The following is a 14,085-nucleotide window of genomic DNA, read 5'->3' as shown; positions in this document are numbered from 1 at the left end:
CCGTGTAAGCTTCAAACTCCCTCTCACCCTGTCTCTCTCGATCTCCATACCCAATATCTTCTTTGCCTCGCCAAGATCCTTCATCTCAAACTCGGATGATAACTCCTCTTTCAGCTTTCGAATAGCCGAAGAATTCCTGGAAGCAAAAAGCATATCGTCAACATATAAAAGCAAATATATGAGCTCACCATCCTGTAGCTTGTGCATATAAACACATGGGTCATATGGGCTCCTCGTGTACCCCCGGCCAATCATGAAGCCGTCGAATCTCTTATACCACTGTCTTGGTGACTGCTTCAAACCATAAAGAGACTTCTTCAGCTTACAAACCAAATCTTCTTTTCCTGTAAATCACCGTGTAGAAAGGCTGTCTTCACATCCATCTGGACCAAATCCAAATCCAATTGTGCCACCAACGCCAATAAAATCCAAATCGACGAATGCTTCACAACGGGTGAAAATACCTCGTTGTAATCAATGCCCTCAAGCTGTGCATATCCCTTGGCAACCAATCTGGCTTTGAACCAAATGTTCCCAATAGAAGATCCCTCCTTCTTCGCATATACCCACTTGCAACCAATAGCTTTCTTACCCTTAGGTAGCTGTGCAAGTGCCCAAGTATCGTTCTTTTGAAGAGATCGCATCTCCTCCTCCATAGCTTCCCTCCACCTGATCGAATCGGGGCTAGACTCTGCCTCCCTGAATGTGGCTGGAACCATATCATCAACGACCTCCACTGATAATGCATATGCGACCATGACATCATTATACCTAGCTGGCCGACGAATCTCTCTCCTCGGTCTATCTGCTGCAATGGTCCTCTGAACATGACCCTGTTCCTGAGTCCCATGATCTACTGTATCCTGTATCTGCCCATCTGTCATCTCATCTCCTCCCAGTGTCACCTCTGTAGGAGCCTCAATGGATACAGTGTTCTCTGGAGTGGATGGAGTCACATCATCCTCCACCTGGAGCCTCAATGGATACAGTGCTCTCTGGAGTGAGTGGAGTCACATCATCCTCCACCTGCTGCGATATCTCTCCTGTCTGGTCTCCCTCTACCTGCTGAGGGGCTCGAGGTCTCATCATGTACGCCTCGTCAAATGTGACATCTCTGCTAATAACTATCTTCTTGTCCTGTGGATTCCATAACTTGAAGCCTTTGACTCCATCTCTAAATCCCACAAAGACTGCTTTTCTCGCTCTCAGATTTAATTTACCATCACTGACATGATAATAAGCTGGACACCCGAATATCCGAAGCGACTCATAGTCACTAGCCACTGAACCAAACCAACGCTCCAAAGGAGTCTTCCCGTCTATCGCAGTGCACGGCAACCTATTCACGAGATGGCTCGCATAAATTAACGCCTCAGCCCAAAAGGATCTAGGCAATCCACTCTGCGTCATCATACACCGTACCTTCTCCAGCAAGGTACGGTTCAATCTCTCAGCCACCCCGTTCTGTTGCGGTGTCTCTCGAACTGTGAAGTGTCTTTTAATGCCGTGATCCCGGCAAAACTGCAGAAACAGATCACTCTTGTACTCTTCACCGTTATCTGAACGTAGAGTCTTCACCTTTCTACCTGTCTGCAGTTCCACTTTCTTCTTCCACTCCACAAAAATATCCAGGACCTGATGTTTATGCTTCGTCGGGTATACCCAATTCCTCCTGGAATAATCATCAATGAAAGTGACAAAATAGTTGGCCCCACCAAGAGATGTGTTCTTGGAAGGACCCCAAACGTCTGTGTGAATATAATCCAATGTACCTAGGGTGTTATGAACAGCGGTGCCAAACTTCACTCTAGTCTTCTTCCCAAGTACACAATGCTCACACAATTCCATCTTGCAGGTCTTAGCACCTTTCAATAGCCCCTGTTTAGCCAATGACTGTAGGGACTTATCTCCTGTGTGTCCAAGTCTCATGTGCCATAAGGTGGTAGTGTCCTCCTCTGTAGTGATAGAAGCTGCCAGACCCCCTGTAACTGTCTTGCCCTTCAAGTAGTATAGGTAGTTTTCCCTGACACCTCGCATCACCACCATAGAACCCTTCGTGACCTTCACTGTAGCATCCTCTAAGATCACTCGATATCCTGCTGCCTCCAAAGTCCCAAGAGAAATGATGTTCTTCGTCAACTGCGGCACGAACCTCACTTCCTTCAATTCCCTCACTACACCATCATGCATCCTGATCCGGACTGAACCAATACCACCAATAGGGCATACGTGATCATTACCCATAAGCACGACATCCCCTCTTTCCAGCTCCTCAAAGCTAGAAAACCACTCCCTCTTAGGGCAGATGTGATATGTAGCTCCCGAATCCATCATCCACTCCGTGGAATCCGCATAGCAAACCGACGGTAAAGCAGGGCATGAATAGCCTGAAGAATCTGAATCTGAATGCTCACCAATAGCTTTTGCAACATTCACTTCTGAAGCTTGTGCAGCTTTCCCCTTATTCTTTCCGGCTTTTTCTTTCCACTTTGGGCAGTCAATCTTCCAATGTCCTTCTTCTTTACAATACCGACATTGATTTCTACCAACACTCTTATAGGCACTCCTATTCTTTGACTTTGAGCGGTTGAACTGACGACGGTTTGGATCTCGGCCTCGAACTGCTAACGCATCTCCCGATGCCTTCTCGGAGGGTTCACCATCACTCTTCCTCAACTCATAGTTCACCAAAGCTGAGGTCACCTCCTTGTAGCTAACTGTAGTTCTTCCATTGATCATAGTGAGAACGAACGTACCATAATCATCTTCGGGCAACGAACACAGAAGTAGCATCGCCTTGTCTTCATCCTCAACTATAATATCAACATTGGCCATATCTGAAAGTAGCTTAGTGAAATTGTTGACATGCTCCCTGATGGAAACCCCTCTCTTCATCTTGAACTGGTAAAATCTCTTCTTCAAGTGAAGCCGATTCTCAATGCTCTTCGTAAGATATTTCTCATTGAGTGTTTCCCACATCTTCTTCGCCGACGTCTCGTTCATAACATCATAAATAAGATCCGGCGTCAAGCATGACCTAATAACACCACAAGCTCTACTGTTCATCTTTCTCCAAACCTTATCCTCCAACTCAGCGGGTTTCTCTTTTAACTCAAGAGTCTCCTCCAAATTCTGTGCATCCAAAGCATCCATCACCTGACACCTCCACAATCCAAAATTGATCTTGCCATCGAACTTCGGAACATCAATCTTTGTGTTATTGATGCTCAGACTCTGTATCGCCTTTGTTAGAGACGAACCTGACGTGCTTGCATCTCCCATGTTGTCGGTCTAGCTCTGATACCAATTGTTGTGCGCGGCGGAAGCTTTCTAGGGCAACACGAACAATAACTCGAACTAAACCACAAACAATATACAAATCACAATCACAGCAAGAACAAAGAATTTACGTGGTTTGGCAAGTTGCCTACGTCTACGGGGCAAGGAGGGGGAAGATTTTACTACTAGAAATCAAGGGAATACAAATAGGGTTACAAATCTCTCAGACCAAACCCTAAAACAAAGCACTTGATCTATCAAAGCTCTCCTACAATTGGATGCCACAAATCTCTCTTAGAGGCTGCTCAAAATCGTCCTACTGATTACCTAACAAATCAGGTTTAGGGTATATATAGATTTCAAACCGAAACGGGAAAGCCCAGCCCAAAACAGCGTCGGTCGACCGGCACGGTCGACCGCGATCAATTCCGGTCGACCGGTCCGGTCGACCGACCAGCTCCCAGCAGAAAACCCAAAACTCCAGAGAACCCCTCGGTCGACCGCACCGGTCGACCGAAACACCTGCGGTCGACTGGCCCGGTCGACCGACCTCCTTTCTGTCGCACAGTAAGCTTTGTGCACGAATGCGGTCGACCGGACCGGTCGACCGCCGCCTGGTTTGCCTGATTCTTCTGAGTTTCTGTAATTTCTTCACCCCTATCACCTACACCAATAGTACCTAAAAGCATGTACATATTTTTTAGAGAAACGATGAGTATTTGCCTCCCCATTTCATAAATAAGAGTTCAACAAAACAATCCAAAAGAGTACAAGAAGAAAAGGAGGAAAAAAAAGGCGTAGAAGCTACATGTGGAGGAGCAAAACAATATTTGAAAAAAAAAAACAAACAAAAACACTTAACAGAAGAGGGAACTACACGGAATCAAAAGCATCCATCCACCAACTGTCACAGGAACTAAAGCCTAAGCGTCCATCTAAGACCTAGAGTAATCCCGAGCCTGATACGTGTCAAGGACTGCCGTAGATCTAACATCTAGAAGTTCGTAGTCTCCGGCCAACTGCCTAATCAATCCATGCATCTGCGTAGTTTTTGTCTGTTCCTATGATAATATATATCACATTATGATTTGATACTAGAAATGCACACACCTTTGAAGTACTTGTGAAGAGCTGGAGCTGAAATTGGTAAAAATTGTGTTGTTTCGTGCAATCCCATGAAACTACTACGTAGCACTGTAGCAGCATAGAAAATAGCCCAAAAGCCAGGAAACATTATAATTGCAGCCTATAAGGGGGAAGAAATTCCAAAGACAAATTGTTGTCCATGAATTAATTTTCATTTGTACGTGCTAAAACTCAACAATAGAAGACACAATCAAGTTTAAATTTATGTTGCATGTATTATAAGCAGCAATACTATTCGTATTCTATATTTTGGAATTGAAGGTAAATTAACTTTGTATTTTGGGTTTATTGGAACGTATCAAGCTGGGTGTCTTTTTTCTCTCTTTTTTTATGTGGGAGTTTTTGCAACCCCGACCTCCTAGCCAATTGACGGATCGAGTCAACATTCGCGAGGGGCATATTAGAATAATACTAAGTCCAATATACAATACTTCAAGGGGGCCTATGTGCAATTAATCTTTGTATATATATCTCTTATGTCTAGTTAATTGACGCTGTAATCAGAGAATATATATAACCAGACATACCTCGACTAATGGGGTTTCGTCGTATTTGATGTTGCTGAGTTGAATTTTTTTGAGTAAAGTTACCCTTTGATCATTAAAATGAAATAAATAAATAAACACTCACTTAGGCTCTGTTTGGCAAAACTAGCTGAAAGCTGTGAGATTATAGCTGAAAGCTGTAAAGCTAGCTGAAAGCTGTGAAATTGTAGCTGAAAGCTGTTAGCTGTGTAGCTAGCTAATTGACTAGAGCTGTTTGGCAAAAATAGCTGTACAACTAGCTTAAATTTGTTAAATGACTATAAAGGACATGCAATATTATTGATATAAATTAGAATTATTAGGGGTAAAAACGGAAGAAAAAAATTGGCAGCTCCTTCCCAAAGACAAACGCTACTTGAGGTAGCTTTCCAAAAGCTACTTGCAAAAGACACAATCTCCTAAATAATCTCCTCATATTTTTGGTCACCAAACAGCTCTACTAGCTTATTGACCAAGTCAATAAGACACAAGCTCTTAGATAAGACACTTTTTTTGGTTGCCAAACAGTGCCTTAATGTTCGTACTAATTATTTTAACCAACAAGTGTCTAATCATCACCACATTCCATCTTGACTACTAAACTCAAAACCATCGAGGTCAGATTAACGAGTCTCAAAATTATAGCTTCTAGAGAATAAAACTGTAACATTCCATACTTGCCACGATTTTTGTAGATTCTGCATGTGGTATTGAAAGAAAAAAAAATATAAGACGATAGCATAATAATTCAGGATGGAACTACTCAGATGCTTGTTTAAAAAGGATTCTGAAAATTTTGTATTAATTGTTACATGAAATATCTTAAGTTTCTATCCATAAGAAAGACGTTCAACCTGCAATGAAAATTTTGATGTAAAGGAAAAAAAAAAAGAAGAAAACACTTCAACCTTATTAAATCTGTTCAATTTGCAGCTCCGGAAGCTTAAGGACTAATTCAAAACTAGCCTAATTCAGATTAGCTATATGGGGTCTTACTGGAACAATCTTTACTTTGCTATTGACCAAAAACTTGCCAAACCAAATATGACTAAGTTGTAGGCAACTTAATCTATAACTTATTTATTTGTTCTGTGCCTGGACTATTTGTCTCGGTGGATGCGAAGATTGGACAATGCGAGGACTTTCAAGCTAATATAGAACACACTACAGATATGTTCATAGAGAAACTGGACCTTTCAGAAGCCCAAATAAGGACCCAATAGAAAAAAATGACTTGCAACAAAAAACGGGTCGTATCGCCCAAACCACACATCAAAATTAGACGAGAAATCACGTATTTTTTGACAGAGTCAACCAAACCAACAGTTGTTTGATTTGTCACTGTCTGTTTCACGAAATTACCCCTAAATTGAGAGAGAGAGATATTAGAGTTTTTGTTAATTTTTTTACTATTTTGAATAATGTTTTAGGAGTAACTTCTATTTTGGTGGAATTGTATGCGATAGTAGACAAGCTATTCTCAATGAATTAGGGTTTGTGGAAGCACATCTCCCTGCTAGATACCTTGGATTGCCTCTGTCTAGTAGAAGATTGGGGATTGATTTATTTCAGCCTGTGGTGGATAGAATCAAAGTTAAGGTTGGAATAATAGCCATTTATCATATGCAGGCAGGCTTGCTTTGGTGAGATCAGTGCTGATTGGTGTTCAAGTATTTTGGACTAGTGATTTCTTGCTCCCAAAGTTTATTATTCTTCAGCCCATCGATTCAATATGCAGAAAATTACTTATTTTTCAATTATCAAAATAATAATAATAATAAAAGAAGGAAGATTAAGTTTGATCTGGTTATCTGTCTAGCTAAAATTTATCCTGATTTCGCTATTATTGCCTTCAACCTGGCTTATCTCAAAGTTAACCAACACTCTTGTGGCCATTAAAACCATGAAGCTGGACTGGGGCCAAACCTAGCCCCTAGATTTGCCTGTTAACCTGTCTCATCCAACCGAGCCTTGTCTGCAAACAGTAGCACAAGTGGGGCATGAAAGTCCAATCCCGGCCCTTGACCAGAACTGAGATCCCATCCTCACTCATTAGTATTGTCAGCTCTCTGTCCTGATATTATTTAGTGATAAGCTAAATTATTAACACGAGTCCATCGTGGCATACATGTCATTTGGTTTTATGTGATTTGCTAGCTCACTCTCCCCTCAATAGCAGTGGTTTTCAAGAATGAATAGGTTTAGAAAAAGCTACATCACCATATTGGATGTCATTTTTATTTTTTTAACATTTCTCTTACTAGTTTGATTTTTTATTTTTTATTTTTTATTTTTTTTACATCTAGCGATATTTTGGTACTTTTTGCAAGCCAAATGTGCAATTAGACCCATAATTTCACTCCCGGTGAAAAGATAAACCGCAGAACCTCTTCCTCGTACCATTTTTCGGCCTCCCAATTTTTTCTTTCACTATATTTGGAGGTAATATCATGCGCTTCCACTCTTTGTCCCAAAATTTAATTCATTATAATAGAATAAACCTTCTTATATACGCTTGGGCATAATTATTATGTTCAGATCAATGCACCAAATGATATCTTGATACTTAATTTCCACATGAATAAGATAGCACTAATAGCATTAGATGAGGTTTTGTTTTGGATCTAATTGCACATTTGACTCAGAAAAAAACCAAGACGTCGCCGGAGCTAAAAGAATACCCAACTGGTGAGAGAAGGGTACAAAACGTACCAATCTGATAAGAAAAAAAAGAAGAAGAAACTATTCGCCAAATTATCGTACATAAATCTCAGAAACCACACAGAGAAGAACTTAAACCAAAACAATCAGTAAAGAGACAGGGAATAAAGACATCAGATCCAATCAACCGAAACTGTCCCAAATAATTAACAAAACAAGCTTAAAGCATGCTACGACATGCATAACTCTTAGGACAACAAAAAAATTACACAAATTTCTACCAGTCATCAAAAACACTATATGATCGTATAGACATGCATCTACAAACTCCTCTCATACGGTAGAAAAATTTGTACATGTGAACAATGATGCAGTGGTGACAACACAAGCCACATGCAAGCTTGGCCCCCTCTCATTGCCTTATGCCTTCCAATTTTAGCTCACAAGATTCAATAATTTGGTAGCAACACAAGAAGCAATTTCCACAACGAATAATGCACATCCGGGTATAAGCTCATTAGGGCATGTAGAGCTTGTTGCGGCATTTGCACCTCCAGGCTTCAGGGTAGTATTCGGTAATCACTGGCGTGCCAGGAGGAACCGGCACGTGCACAGGGAAGCACGGTTTACAGGCACCACATTTGCCTGAGCACCGGGGAGGATAGGAACCTGGTCCTCCAACGCTTAGTCGTCTTCTTGAATTTGACATCTAAAACATGAATCAGGATCTGAGTTAGTAGATATGTATTAGTTCATCATTTATCGTGTAATTAAGGTGCACGATTCATCATCCATTGAGTGATGAGACACCAATAATCGTACAGTTTTAGAGAAAAAGAAAAGTATGGCAGCTCTGGAAAAGCTTTGTTAAACAGACTACGGAAACAAGATAGGTAGGAATAAAGTAGATGAGAGCTCATGTGCTCGAACTTGCGCTCCACACACCAGCATGCTAGAATGCAAAATTATGACCCTTAATCTTCACCACAATTTTCGAGCTTTCGAGTAGTGAAATACTTGGAGCTGCGGTAAGCAGTTAAGGATTATAGTTTTACACTGTTAACACTTTGAGTTTGTGTCGTGTGAATGTCATACAACAGTCTAGATAGGATCATGAGTTCAACCACACTTGAACAATCTATCAATCAAACTAGTTTTCCAATGTAAGACTAAATCTCTCATTTTCTCCTTATATTGTTGGTTTAGGATGGTATTAATTCTTGGGATTCACTTAGTATCTAAAACCCCTTGATACAAGTACAGAAATCAAATAATAATACAAAGAATAAGGTTTAATGTGGTCCAACAATTTTCCTATGTCCATGGGCAAGGGAAGGTATTTGAAAAAGATTACAGTGTTTTTTTTCCTCATGGAGATCGCTCACAAAAGTAATTTCTTCATTGTAATTTTTCTTTGAAGTTCTTCTTTTTGAGGGTTTACGATGAATATCCCTAGGCCCTTCCCTCTTATTTGGAGTTGGTATGGATATGGGATTCATTCTCATAAAAGTCTTTGATTAGATCTATCCAAATATCGACCTTCTTTCAATTGGAATGGATTCAATTCCATTGTTACTTGTCTTTACAGTCTACGTTAGCTTTCGATGCAAGTCAACTGAGTAGTTTCCAATTGTTTTAGTGCAACCATATTCAGCACTTCTTACACCAAATTCATAACCGAACTCAATGAATGTGAAATAATCCTCACAAACGTCTGTCCTTTTAAAGATTTCAAGAGATAATCGAAACGATAATCGGAGATTTGAGAGTAGCATACTAAAGAAAGACTTATTTGAAGTTCTAGTATGAAACTTGGAGGTGCTTTGCTTTGCCCCAACTAAGCAGTTTGGACATAAGCAAGTAGTAGCTGCTCAAGCTTTAATTATGTTTGTAATTTCTATTGCTTTATTTGTATTATACCGTAGAGAAATTATCATTATGGTGCAACAAAAAGATATCAACCCTTTGAACGCTGAACTTGGAACGTGTATTTCGATTCAAGGGTTAATGTCCTTTTAATGAACCAGCAACACTACAGGAGTATAGAACAGATGCGCTCTCATCATTCTCAAGCTTATCATCTCAAAATTCTCTCCAAATCCATTATGAACCTCTAATCAGACTCCTATTAAACTGTTAACTTCATTTGTACCAAGTGAGAAATTATACGCTGTTCCCCAATTGACACTCAGGAAGCGCAAGTTAGGAGATCCCCGTGGTCCTGCTGCTACCATATACAGCTTAATTACTAACTTGCACCGCCGGAACAGTAAATTTTTGGCGGCTCGCTGTAGTTACAGATGGCTGACAGTTTCTATAGAGTACATACAATGACCAGAAAAAAATATCTCAGGCGCTCTTTTACACTGATTAAAATTGCAAAAAAAAAGGTAATTAATTTCACAGAGCAGAGAGGGAAAATAAATTCTAAAGAGACTAGAGAAGAAAAGAAGAGCACCTGATTATGAGAATACTCTATAGATGAGCTTCTACTCTCTGCCAAAACAGACATAGAACAGAGTAACAAAAAGGAAAAAAATAAAGAAATATTAATCACAAAACACCATAGGATTCTCAAATGGATACTCCAAAAATCACTCAAACAAACAAATAAAAAAAATCCAAAAGAATTGCATTGCTTACCTGAACAAGCTCTCCCATGGCACACAGTAGAGAACAGAGCACAGATGGAGAAGATAAGCACACAGACAAAGCAAAGGAGAGCCAATTTATTCAAGTTTGAGACCAACCCAGCTCTCCCCCTCCTCCTAATCTCCATCCAAAAAAAAAACCCTGGAAACAGAGCTAAAAGGGCACAAAGAGTAAATAGAGATCTCAAGCCATTTCTCTCTCTCTCTCTCCCCCCACTCGTTCTGCTCACTCCCACTGTAGCTCCTGCCTGAGGCTCTCAGATCTTTCAGTAACTTTTATTGCCCCTGAGAATCTCCCTCTCTCTCTCTCTACGCAGCTACCACCCTGTTTAAAATTCTCCCACTGCAGTGGAAATGACAATACTACCCATGTCCTTTGCCATAAATAGATTTTCCATGTACACTCGTTAAACGTGGTTCCTTCAGAGTGCTTTGCTTCTTCTCCCATCTTTTCGTTGTTTAAGTTGTAAGTGATAGATTCAGTCTCATCATCATCAGCTAATTTCTTTGCAGTTTGAGGAAAATTTGGACCACAACCTGTTCGAGCTCCCAGTGGAGCTATCTGTGAAATTTTGGTACATATTAGATGTTGGGATGCTATTAATAAAGCGAGTTGGGTCTTGCCTATAAATATCACATCCTAGCTTTTTTCTGCGTATTATTGATTGAAAGCAAGAAGTGGAAACAGACACTGAACTTGGATCACGCCGGTTAATAGCGGGGTTCGGATTTGGTGAGTTGTTCAACGCAGGATCAATCAAATTCATGTGTGGAATGTGCTCCGCAATTGATATTTGGAAACTTATACGTACGCCAATGCGACCCTAATGGGATTTTTTTTTTTTTTTGAATATGGGCCTGTTTGGTTCGCATCCTTGAAAAAAATAGAAATGGAAATTTTATCCCAGCGCATTTCTATGTATTTCTTAGAAGTAGTTTTTTTCGCATGAAAGTCATATGGGAAAAAAAAAATCATTTTCTCTTGTTTGGTTCAAGTTTAAAAGCAAGAAATTTGACAATATCTTTTGATTTCCTCAATTTTCTTTGTTTGGTAGGCAATAATAGGTAATAGGAAATGTTGTAAACCCATAATCCTTTTCTCCAATTTCCCCCCTTAATATTATCACACAATATTTAATGCTAAAAATTTAGATTTCAAGCCAATTTCTGAGGTTTGAGCTCTGAAATCACATTTCCTAAAAAATCTAAGTGGCAGTGGTTTTCGACCCCCTATTTCCCAAAAACCAAGATCGAAACAAACACAAGAAAAAGAAATGTATCAACTTCAAATTCTAATGTGGCCAACACCAAATTATTAAAACTTTGATTTCCATGATTTTTTTTTGACAAGCCGAATAGGCCCTAATATTCATGTGTGAGCATAGTATATCACGGTGGAAAGAATGAATGAACGATGATTTTAAATGCAAGTTTAGGTTATTACCTAACAGATTAAACTTTTAGGATAAGTTGTTTCCTAGACTTTATTTGAGACCAATTAGTTCTCAGTTGACTCCAATTTCTTCCTAACAACTTGTTTGAGAGCCAAGACTTATGAGCAAGAGAAATCTAATGTGAAGTCAGAAAGTGTTGGAAGGATGGTTGAGGTCAATTTAGTCCACCAGACCCTAAAAATGGTGGAAGATCTCAGCATTGCCCGCCCTGGGGTAAGCCCACCAAGCCCCGGGGCTGGGGCAACCCAGGGCCGGGGGGCAACCAACGAAGGGAGGAGGAGGAGGTTCGGAGAAGGAGTGGGCTAGGGCAACCCAAACCTCGGGGCCGGCCCTGGATCTTAGGATAAGTTACTATATTATGATTGCAAAACCCATAAATGATTGTCATTGTGATGGTGTCTAGTTAGTGTCCAACATATAGGCGAAAGCACATAGTTGATGTTGAATGCCGACATATTCGTCTTCATGGTTGTTGGTTCAAACCAAGTCCGTGAAAGGGGTCCATTATTTCTTGTGAATGATTAAATTGTACTGAAATGGAATGAGAGATCGTCTGGATATTCATATGTGAATATATGGTTCAACATTAGAAAATATAAGAAAGAGTTGTGATTTTAAATACGAGTGAGATAGAGTCAATACCTAACAGATTAAACTTTTCAGGTAAGTAGATAGATTCACACCCACTATTTCCTAGATTCGCACCCTCTATTTCCTGAAACAAATAGCAACCGAAAACGTTCAATTCGCACTATGATACAATCCACTTCGGCTATAAATTCCGATCGAATTTAAGAACAGATCTGATGCTGCATCTATCTCGAGTCTAGGCTTCATCCTATGAGAAAGCGCTCAATCTACAGAGACATGCTACAGTCTGAATTAATTACAATTCTCAATCATCACCCCTGCTTTGAGGTGGTGCAGTGAAATGGTAGTTTGCAACTGAACTCTAGAACATGAATATTACTTACGTGGAGCAAGTGCGAAAGGGCATTATTGACATTTCGTAAGTAGACAATTAATTCATAATAAGCAAAGAATAATTGGGGGGAGGGGAAGGAACAGACACGTTGGTTACAGGAAGTATGCAGGCGGTCTCAGGGCGTCCCAAGCCGTTTGTCCCCCTCTCAAATGGTCTTTCCCGTCACTCTAATGTTTTTTAATCTCTCTTTTAACCTTTTTCCACCGTTTATCTTTTTTTACCAAATCCAGTAAATTCTTTTGACGGAAACTCTTGCTCGGGCCCGCTCACGTGGGAAGCTCGTGTCAGCGGGAGACGAGGTCAAGCCTCGGAGAGATTGTTTTGAGGCCGATGTACAGCCGACGCTGATCCAACGATTTCGGGTGTCTGATCAGATAAAGGAGGTCTTAAATGGACGGCTAATAACTGCCCATGTGGGTCGTGTCATTAAGTACCGCAGCCGGTGAGTTTTCAGTTCTGCCCTAACGGCTTGGATGTTTTCCGAAAAAAAAAATGGAAAACACACATTTCCAACTCATTTTAAGACATTTCAGCACATTTCTTACTTTTTTTTTCCGTTTGTTTCGCAATGAAATCCCTATCACGTCACATTTAAAAAAAACTTAGCCGCAAAAACAATAGTGTTTTCAGCAATTAAATATTATCTTTTAATCATATATTTTCATTTCTTGTGTTTGTTTGAACATACAAAAAAGAAATGGAAATCAACCGCAAAAGCAATAGTATTTTCAGCAATTAAATAATCCTTTTTATTCCCAGGCGCCGCTTCAACAGTGCTTTTAGTAATTAAAAATTCTTTGAAGTGACATTTCCAAGTGTTTTCAGATGGTTTTGGTTTGAAAACACTTTTCTCAAAAATCTGACGTGGCATCATACATGACACCCTCATTTCTTTAAATCACAAAACGAAACAAACGTGTGATTTGAAAACCGGTTGAAACCAAAATCCTATATGACGGGGAGAGATTTCTTGGAATCATACATGGCGGGGTTGGGGGGGGGGGGGGGGGGGGGGTTCTCATTTTTTTAGCAAACAAATAGCCCCTAATAGGAAATTTTACTGCCCGACAATTCTTTTTTAGTTAAAATTTAGGGCTAATTTTTGAAAACCCCCCTAGTTATTAAGAATGTATTAGAGACGCTCCAAATATTTAATATTAGGAAATTCCCTTTAAGTTTTGGGGTATTGTAGATAACCTATCTCAACTTTAAAATTTTGAAACCCCCTTCATCAGTGGGTAGGGGTGTGCACTAGGCTGGGTCAGCCCATGAGCCCACTCGCTCAACCTGTGTTTGGGTCTGACCCGATCTGTCATGCTGCATTGAGGACTATATATATTCGACTCGCTATGATAGTGGTTGTAGGCTCTGGCTGGGTAAGCCTT

At 40.2% G+C, this 14,085-nt stretch overlaps 1 protein-coding gene across 1 annotated transcript; it reads right to left on the bottom strand.

The window, feature by feature from the left end:
- LOC109830092 (EPIDERMAL PATTERNING FACTOR-like protein 4) lies at nucleotides 7,766–10,590 on the bottom strand. The gene is made up of 3 exons (XM_020397243.1): nucleotides 10,254–10,590; nucleotides 10,069–10,106; nucleotides 7,766–8,319 (listed from the first exon to the last, which is right to left on the bottom strand). Exons 1-3 carry the CDS (start codon nucleotides 10,387–10,389, stop codon nucleotides 8,128–8,130), a joined length of 366 nt encoding a protein of 121 aa, XP_020252832.1. The 5' UTR covers nucleotides 10,390–10,590; the 3' UTR covers nucleotides 7,766–8,127.

Source organism: Asparagus officinalis, chromosome 2 (assembly GCF_001876935.1).
Source record: "Asparagus officinalis chromosome 2, Aspof.V1, whole genome shotgun sequence".
NCBI lineage: Eukaryota > Viridiplantae > Streptophyta > Magnoliopsida > Asparagales > Asparagaceae > Asparagus > Asparagus officinalis.
The sequence above is the reverse complement of the archived record's forward strand: the minus strand, read 5'-3'. Positions and strand labels throughout refer to the sequence as shown.